General features: G+C 32.5%; 1 protein-coding gene across 1 annotated transcript; it reads right to left on the bottom strand.

Annotated features, from left to right (window-relative positions):
• Nucleotides 1-264: 264 nt before the first annotated feature.
• LOC145304405 (uncharacterized) lies at nucleotides 265-5,081 on the bottom strand. Its single transcript, XM_080146287.1, has 4 exons — nucleotides 5,022-5,081; nucleotides 4,380-4,520; nucleotides 1,280-1,490; nucleotides 265-1,079 (listed from the first exon to the last, which is right to left on the bottom strand). The coding sequence occupies exons 1-4, from the start codon at nucleotides 5,079-5,081 to the stop codon at nucleotides 265-267; spliced, it is 1,227 nt and encodes a 408-aa protein (XP_080002413.1).
• Between the last annotated feature and the right edge of the window lie 4,370 nt (nucleotides 5,082-9,451).

The raw sequence follows: 9,451 nt of genomic DNA, 5'->3' as shown, positions 1-9,451 counted from the left end.
GATAGATATTCAAGATAGGAAGAAAGAAAAAGCAGAAGAAAACAAGCAAAAAGGTAAATCAAACATTTCAAACAATTTTAAATCAGAAACAATTTTATGACTTTAATAGTAAAAAACTGTTTGCCTTTCTCTTTAAAAGTACCACATTAAAAGTGACTAGAAAAATAACTATTGAAAAAGTATGGACTATTCAATACTATTTAAAAAATTAAAATTTCAACTATTCTATATTCAGTTCATTTTACTAAGAAAAAATTCGAGTCTTTATTTGCAAGACAAATCAATAGGTGCCTCGGTTGGTTTTGGAGGATTTTCCACGTCAATTTTTGTATTCTCATCATCAGCATAACTATCCTCGGACTTTGTCTCCTCGTTTGCATTGATATCAGTGTCGGTATCAATGATGGAATCATCCGATGACTTCATGGCCTCAAACATGGCCCTGCGTTGTTTGAGCAGTTCAATTTGTTGGGAAAAATCAAATTGTTTGAACAATGGATTGGATTGAGCTGTGGCGGCCAACAGCAGCGGATGAACGGCCAGCAGGGGGCTTAATTTGTACAGGCTGGCCTGATCAAGCAGGCTCGGAGGCGGACTCGAACCTGATATGTCAAAGTTATTTGTTGACATTGATGGTGGGGAGAGGTGGGACATCAGCAATGGATGTAGAGATGAGGGGTTAGGAAATCCGGGGAAGGGTGAGCTGAACAACGGCGGCATTCCGCCGCCGGAAGGCGGTGATACCGGTGCCTCGGGCGCTAGGCTGCCGCCGGAGGCGGGTGACGGACTAGATTGGATTGACAACGTTTCTGTGGACGTATTGAGTGGTGATGGGGACCGTGAAAGGCTGTGAAGCTTGTGGCCGCCGGTTAGTGGTAGTTGGAAGCCCCGCAGGGCTGCTGCTGCGGCCGCTGCCGCAGACGAGTTTACTGAGTGTTGCTGTTGAAGGCTGGAGAGGCTGAGTAGGCTGTCGGCAAGGCTAAAGCTGACAGGGTGTGAGGATTGAGAGGTGGTAATTATACCTGGATGCTGTAGGCGGCTGGGGTTCTGAGCAGGATATGGCATGGAGGTGGGTATACCTATAATAAAATAATAGTTTTTTCTTGCATCGTATTATAAACAGCTATCCGCGGAAATGTTCAATTAAAATATTAAGTCCAGTTTTATTTAGCTCCGAGATGCCAAAGAATTTTGTTATTGTGTGTTATAAGGTTTTGTAAAAGAATATACCATTATTTTTATTTCAGCGTTTCCCTCAAAGCACCATTACTACTAGTACCTGAACTTATAGAGCCGTTATTCGACAACTTTCTGCCGCCTCCGTCCGCATTCTTCTGCATTATACAGTGGATTTTAAACCAGTTGGACCGGCGGCCATACCGACACCCAGATTTGGACATACCGACCATCAGGCACTTGCGCAGTCGGCAGGCTTTGCAGGCTGTCCGGTTCTTCTTGTCCACCACACATCTGTAGTTGTTCTTACATTCCTAGATAGATAGATAGATAGATAGATAGATAGATAGATAGATAGATAGATAGATAGATAGATAGATAGATAGATAGATAGATAGATAGATAGATAGATAGATAGATAGATAGATAGATAGATAGATAGATAGATAGATAGATAGATAGATAGATAGATAGATAGATAGATAGATAGATAGATAGATAGATAGATAGATAGATAGATAGATAGATAGATAGATAGATAGATAGATAGATAGATAGATAGATAGATAGATAGATAGATAGATAGAAAGATAGATAGATAGGAATGCTTGTTTATCCTAAAACCAATATTTATCTTGAGTATTGAGTCAATTTATATGCGTTCTGAATTTTGCATGTTTTACCACATTTATTTGCACTTTAGGGAGGGTGTGAGGGGGTGAGAATGGGGATGAGTGCAATTTTAAACACTGCACTTTAAAAACTGCATATTTGGGGGGTCTACAGGTGAAAAAGGGGAGAAGTTTGGGGTGTAAATTGCAACAAAAAGTAGTAAAGCTTATGAAACTCTTTCTTATAATATAAAATAAAAAATATTCTAGACATAAGAAAATTTCCTATTGTAATCTAAATACATCATTGCCTAAATATGACCTTAAATTTCAAATACAATTTCTGTACAACAGATTATTGTGGTTTTTTTTTTATAATTTTGCTACACTACTCCTCGTTATAACTTTTAGTTTCATAAGCTACACTGTAAACATGAACCTACAGTTATACACTGCTCAAATTGGCAGTAAAATGTAAAAATTGTATATTCTTCTGCGAAGCTTAATGGTCAAAGATTCATAGTGTGAGTTCTAGGATTCGATAGTCACACAAGAGCTCTACTAGTTTGTACTCTTGCAATCGCTGGAAAGTGTCATGTGTGACGTCATGAAAATACTTATTAATCTATATATTTTTTTACACGTTTACCTTCCCACTTATTCTTTCATCCCTCCTTTTTAGATGTATTTTTATGACGTCACACATGACACTTTTAAGCGCTTCTTAAATTTAATTTAATTTTGTTTTAACTTTCTTAAATTAAACCTGAAAGTAAAGGGTCGACTTTCAAGTATCCCTAGAATTAGATCAAAATCTTGAAATTTGAAAAAATGATATTTTCCCAAATAGTATTTGTTGGTCCGTGTCTGTATTTAAGTAAATTACAAATTACATAGATCAAAGTATTACATTTTTACAGAAAGATAATGAAAAACAAAACTGTTAGAACTAAATTGTACGTATTTTGGTAATCTTCAGTAAAGTTTTTCTGTTAGAATAAAGAATCTACATATGCACAGTAAGGGCATGTATACAACATAAAAATGCTTTTCTTGCAAAATAGATTATATTTCGGAGTTGAGGAAGAAAAAATATAATTCTTTTTCTTAAATATAAAATAGATTTTGTAATTTATTTAAGGAAAGAATATTTTATTTTAATTAATAATTTATTTTTAATTGTATTAAAAAATTTTCTTTTTTTTCTTTTAGTAAATGCTGAGGTGTATTGCAAAAGAACAATGTTTACAAAAATATTTTGGATCATGGAAAGAAAACGAAGTTGCGGATTACGTTGTATTTTCACATTAGCTTTTGATAGGTTATTTTAGGTTAGGTAAATGTTAATGATTGCCCTGCAGGTTAAGAGCTCCTCGCAGGGGCTAGAAATTGGAGAAAAGCTAATTTGAAAATAAGACGAAACCTGCTACTTCATTTTCTTTCCATGGTCCAAAATTTCTTTAAGTGCCCTACCCGTGTCCCATGAAATGCTTTGAATTTGGTGAAAATGTTTCTAGGATTTAATTTACATATGTAAACTTATGTTCAGTAGTACAGGGATAAGTTATTTGATGATAAAACAATATCTTAGGGAAAAATATTTAAATTTTACTAATTTTTAAAAGCGAAGCTTTTCTATAATTAGGGTCGGCCCGTACGTCCGAGACGGATAGATTTTTTTTGATTTAGGCATGTTAGAATTGTCCTATCGATTTCAAACTTTGCATGGTGATTCCTGTAGTAGTTAGGTGCGATTTAGAAAGCGTAGCAACTCTATAATCATTATCATAATGTCCGTGTGTCTATTTTAAACATGTTGATTTTTTACTTTTTTAACAACAATTTAGGTATATGTAATCTAATTATCCGAATGTTCTGATTTTTGGTATACTGATTCCTTTGATGACAAAGTACAATATTATAAGCAAAGCAACTCTATAAGTCCTAAAAATGTAAGTATGTCCATATACATTACCCTGTATGAAGAAGTTTTTCAACAAATTTAAACACAATTTAAACAGTTTAATACATAATAAAATATATTCTTAAAAGAATGACATACAAATTTTCTTTTATAAATAGAAAAATTTGGGAAATCATTTTTCTTGCTTTTCTTATTTATAGAAATTTGTGCTTTTTATGATATTTTCTTGCATAGTTAACAAAAAAAGGCACAAGCCATTTACTTTAATTTAATTTTTAACGTTTTTGAAACTTTTCATCAAGAGAGTTCCTTAAAAATGTAACAGAGAATGTCAAATCATAATAGTCTTAAAATATCATTTTTTGTTCATTTGTTTTAAAAAGTTTAAAAAAACAGTAAATTTGAGTGTAACTTTCAAACAATGGGCTGATTATTACACTAGTCCCCAAAGTTTTATAATTACATTTTCTTATTCGTAGGCTTAACAAGTTTGAGGGCTTCATTGAATTTTGATTGGTTGGTTAATAAAGTTAAGTGTTCAAACGTTTCAAGAACTAATTTTAATCTACAGAAGGGTTAATTTTGTGTAACATCATTGGAGAATTACATAAATTTTAAGTAAATTGTCTTATCTTTTTAGATCCCTAAATAGATAGATAAACATTTACCTGGATAACAGTTTGATTGTTGCAGCTCCGGCCAAAAAAAGACTTGCAGCCCTCACAAGTAAATGCTCCAAAGTGGAAGCCGGCTGCCGGCTCGCCGCACACACGGCAAAGTTGGTTTTCCAGCGGATCAATCGAATTCAACTGAAAAAAGTAATATTTGTTATGATTGACTATTTGAAACAGAAAAACAAACATAATTAAAATTTTATAAAAACTTAGTTACAAGATGACTTTTTGTTTATTTATATACCGAGAAGCTATGATTAAAATATTTAAAAATGTATTAAAATACTAAGATAATTTTTAGAAGTATTTATTTTAGAGTAGATATTTAAAGGAAGGAATAATTTTAAGCAATGTAAGTAATCTTAAGGAAAATTGTGTTATGTTTTAGCTTTAAGAACTAAACTAATTCATTTATTTATATATAATTATATTAAAATCACAATTTCATTTATATGTTATACTAATTTAAATTTATATAAGTTAATATTCTTACTACCGTTTATTGTATTTAAAGTTTAGGATAACTTAATTTATGTACTAATAAAATGTTTTATATTTAAAAAAATCACGCAACTTCAAACATTTTTTTTGCAAAATCTGTGCAAAAATGCGATAAAAGTATATAAAAAACCTCACCTTCTCTTGATCAAATATTGCAGAAGTATTTAGATTTGGTATATTTGACATAAGATTCATTTTCAGGTCTTTTTTATTATCGTTTTTAAAGAATCATATAAATCTTCATAAAGATTTAAACGGCTGATACAGCAGTAGCGTTTTTAGTCACTGTATTTGAGCTTAATTCACTTTAGCTCATTTTTTAAAGTCTTTTGGGAGACTTTTTTAGAAATAAATTTTAAATTAATCTATTTTTAAATGCGCGTCTACTCCAAAATTAAACTAGATGAGTATAAAACTTATAAATAGCGCAACTAGGTGTTGGTTGGAATGTTGAATTGGTCAACTGAAGGTTACTTTCACATGCTCTGGTGGGGCTAGGAGTGGCCCCACTATCCTATAACCCATCCTACACCATCCCACAAATTACCCCCCCCCCCCCCCTCCATACCTTTACTAATTTTATAATGAATGAGGGATTGATGGCTTAAGGGGGAAAGGGGGCTCTAAAAGCCCCCCTTCTTGCCTAAAAATAAATATATACCCATCTTCAGTTGAGATCATCTTCATTATTTATAAAGTCCCAACACCCCCCCCCCCCCCTTAAAATTAGTTTAATGTTCTATCCCCTATTTTTTCATCACCCCCCCCCCCCCCTTGGATACCCATAAAATCTTGCTATGTATACAAATATAATATACATGTGAAGATGTATATATAAATAGCCGCTCCGTTCCATTCGTGGTCCAAAATCTCAAAAATTCAGATTGTCCAGAACAACCGTATTATGACGTCACAAACAAACACGCACGCATACACACACACACACGCTGGAGCGGCGCGCTCAATAAAATATAGGCCCCGTTTTGTCAAGCCGTGCGTTGGGCAGCCATTTTGGGCTCCTCTTTCCTCACTTTATTTGCGGAAGATGAGCTTTAATTGTTCGGAGGGTAAGGGGCTAGGGGAAACTAGAGTAAAGCTAACGGAAATGGGAAGGGAGAAGATGGTTTAGCTGTATGAGCAAAATGGCGCGAGGGGGCAGATGAGCGAAATAAGAAGATGAGTAGATCACGCGCAAATACAAGGTCGTTCATACAGGGGGCGCCGAAATTGAGTTAGCGGGGAAGGATAAAATATAATATATATCAAAGAGAGAGGGGATGAAATGGTTTAGTTTTTAGAAAGGGGGCAGTTCCGGGCTAACACAACCCTCTTTTTTTAAAGGTAGGATAGGTGTGAAAGGGGAAGTATGTATAGAATGTAGGGTAGGGATGTGAGATACATTACTAAAATTCGAGTATAATACACTTACCGCGTAGGACTTGGTCGCAAAATTCTGGTACCGCGTAGGAACTTGAATGGTTGCGTAGAATCATGAATATCAATATGCCTTAAACCGCGTATTGTATTAAAGTTTGACCATCAGTTTTATGAGTTTTAAATTCAACTTTGGTTAAATCTTTCAAGAGACAAAAAAATATATATTAACAATACTAATAAAAACGATGTTCTCATTATAAAAAAAAATCAAAATAATATTAAACTTTATTTAATTAAGCTGTAGAATGGAAAGACAAACGAACATTAACACTTGTAAAGTGTCAGAAATGAATAAGCAGAATAATAATACATTAGTCTTAACAAATTTTATTGTAAAACTGCTTAAATAATTATATGTTATAGGAATCATCATGCTAAGTTTGAAATCGATAGATTAGATTAAAACACTAGAGAGAGAAAGGGTTAAATAAATGTATCTCCCCATCGCAACCGTCTTGTGCAACCTTTCTATTGGGTCATTGAAAAGCAACCAATGGTATCGCTTATATTACACAGCCAAGTAGCAGAAAATAATTTAGAAGCAGACGAAAGAGTTCTTTGAAAAATGAAGGTAGGTAGTGTTTGTATGTACATCTATACTATAGATCTGTTATCGATGGAACGATTCTAACCTATTTAGATTAACGAATAGAGCTCACCGTAAAGGACCGACCCTAATTATAGCAAAGCTTCGCCCTAAAAAATATTAATCAAATTAACAATTTCTATAAATTGAATACAAGCCAAATAATCTAAACATTTAAGACACTTATTTAACAATAAACAGGATTTTAATGCGGTGTTATTGGCCTAGAATGTTAGCCGGGGTGGGCTGTTAAATTACTTTAATGGCCTTTTAATTAGCGCCCCATTTGCCCGCATGTCGTAAAACTTTATCCGTCTAAGAATGTTTCCAATACGATTTGTCATTTTAGGACCTGTTGGATAATTTATAGGCTTAGCTTCACAGGAATTTTGGTATTTACATCACTATTATGTACATTGTTAATTTACATATTTGTATCAAGAAATAGAGGTACGTAGGCCTAATGGAAAATTATATAAGTTAATAAGCATATTAGTACCTTTAATTATTAATCTTTATACCCATGGATAGTAAGGAATAAGACGATAAATTGATGATAAACAAAATTATCCCTTTTCTAGTTTTTGATTATTGGTGAATAAGTTTAGACAGTGTTTATAAAAGTTTGAATTCAAGTTTAATTTACAGTCCAATGTCCACTCCCTCCCTAAATTATACCAGGAGGTCAAGGTGTACAAAGACAACAAATCTTTGATTTAACAACCTTTCTGATGAAGTCTTTTTTTGTGTATTTAGTAAATGTAATAAATAAGGCCTGTTGGTATGCCAATATATTTCATATCTTACTATTAACATCACTTGCCTTACAAAACGAAACCATTTTGAACTTAATTTAGACTGGAAATCAAAGACCAAAAATAAGATTTATCATTGCTTTATAAGAAAGCTTCAATTAGAGAATATCAATGTATCTTATAATAACATATCCCTGTATCTCTGAGCATGTGATAATTAAGATCATTATTAGCATGGCGTTGTAATTATAAAGTATGATAACATATAATAAATTTTTACATCCCTAAGAGAAAATTTATCAAATTTTAACTCTTTTTTTTCCAAAATAAAAATCACCAAATCTATTACTATTTTTCTTAAAAATAAATCTATAGGAAAGGACAGTATATTAATTTTGATTGTCAATATCTATTGTAAAATTTAGAGGGATCTAAAGGAATGAGACAGTGGCTGATAAATTGATGTTAATCCCAATTGATGATACACAAAATTACCCCTTCTGTAGATTACAATTAGCGGTTGAAATATTTGGACACTCAACAAAACAAAATTCAGTAAAGGTCCCCAAAGTTGTTAATCTTACGAATAAGAAAACTATTATGAAACTTTGGGAACTAGTTGTAATAAATAGCCCAATGTACCCTCTATCCCTGAAAATTTAGTCATGTAAAGTTTTTATTTTATTTTTCTATATCAGTTTAATAAGTCAATAAAATATTTATTTTAAGTTAATTTTACTTTCTGATTATACAATCTTTATAATTTTAATAGCCATTCGCTTTAAGCGCCTAGTCTAGCATTAAACCCCTCCCCAATTTTTAAAATAAATTGAAAATGATGGGGTTGGGTAGTTTTTTATGTTTGTTAGTTATTTTAGGTCAGGTTAGGTTTGGTTTTACTTAGCCCTGTACGGGTAAGGGCACCGTCGCATAAAAAGTTTACTTTTTTTCTTTGAGATGTTAAATACCCCATACGCTTTCCTCTGCACGCCCTTTATATTAAACCCTTTCTTCAAATATTTAACATGATTTACTTTATATAAAAATCAAATTTTTCTATAATCAATATAAAAGAGTTAAATATTAATAAATCATTGTATAAAGCCCCCCCAAAAGAATGTACTTTCACATTTTTAAAGTAATTCTGGTATTTAACCAGTACGATTAGATCCATAAGAAGTATTTAATTTAAAAATCTCTTGTTTTAATATCGGCTTCCCCCTCTAGCATCTGAGGGATCTGTATTCAAAGGTTTAAGAAGAAATTATGAAAATAGCCTAAAACAATCCTAATGCTTAAATATTAAAGTAGATTAATCATGTGTCATAAAAATTGCAGAAATAATTATCAAAATCAATACAGGCAAATTAACTCCTAATATTAGAAAAATTTTACTGTAAACTGACTGAAATACACATCATTCTTTTGGAGTGGCTTCTCTACAAAAAAGCCTAATCAAACGGTTTTCTATTTCAGTTCTCTGTATTTATATCTGTTATTGGTAAAATACTTGAATTTGAGGGTGGACCAATTAAAAATACACCCCTTTCTTATTTTAATTTTGCTTTCATTTATTGAGGGCACGGCTGCCTGTTCATCAATAATATAAATCTTGTCATGTTAGTCTCGTCCGTACAGTTTTAAATATTGCCTGAGTTTTACTCAAAAAGAAATATCATGAAAGAAAGTGTTCATACCCAAATTTTATTAAACATGTTGATTTTCTCGTTATTTGAAAGAACAAAAATTGGGGGGAATTTTTTTGTTTTTTTAGGGGGGGTTAGGGG

Source organism: Acartia tonsa, chromosome 13 (genome assembly GCF_053477335.1).
Source record: "Acartia tonsa isolate MP-2025a chromosome 13, ASM5347733v1, whole genome shotgun sequence".
NCBI classification, from domain to species: domain Eukaryota; kingdom Metazoa; phylum Arthropoda; class Copepoda; order Calanoida; family Acartiidae; genus Acartia; species Acartia tonsa.
This window is presented reverse-complemented; position numbering and strand designations above follow the sequence as displayed.

Coding starts and splice junctions, on each gene's coding strand:
- LOC145304405 (XM_080146287.1), bottom strand. CDS start 5,081: ATGAATCTTATGTCAAATATACCAAATCTAAATACTTCTGCAATATTT. Junction 4,521..5,021: donor CAATATTTGATCAAGAGAAG/GTGAGGTTTTTT, acceptor TACTTTTTTCAG/TTGAATTCGATTGATCCGCT. Junction 1,080..1,279: donor TAACGGCTCTATAAGTTCAG/GTACTAGTAGTA, acceptor ATTTTATTATAG/GTATACCCACCTCCATGCCA.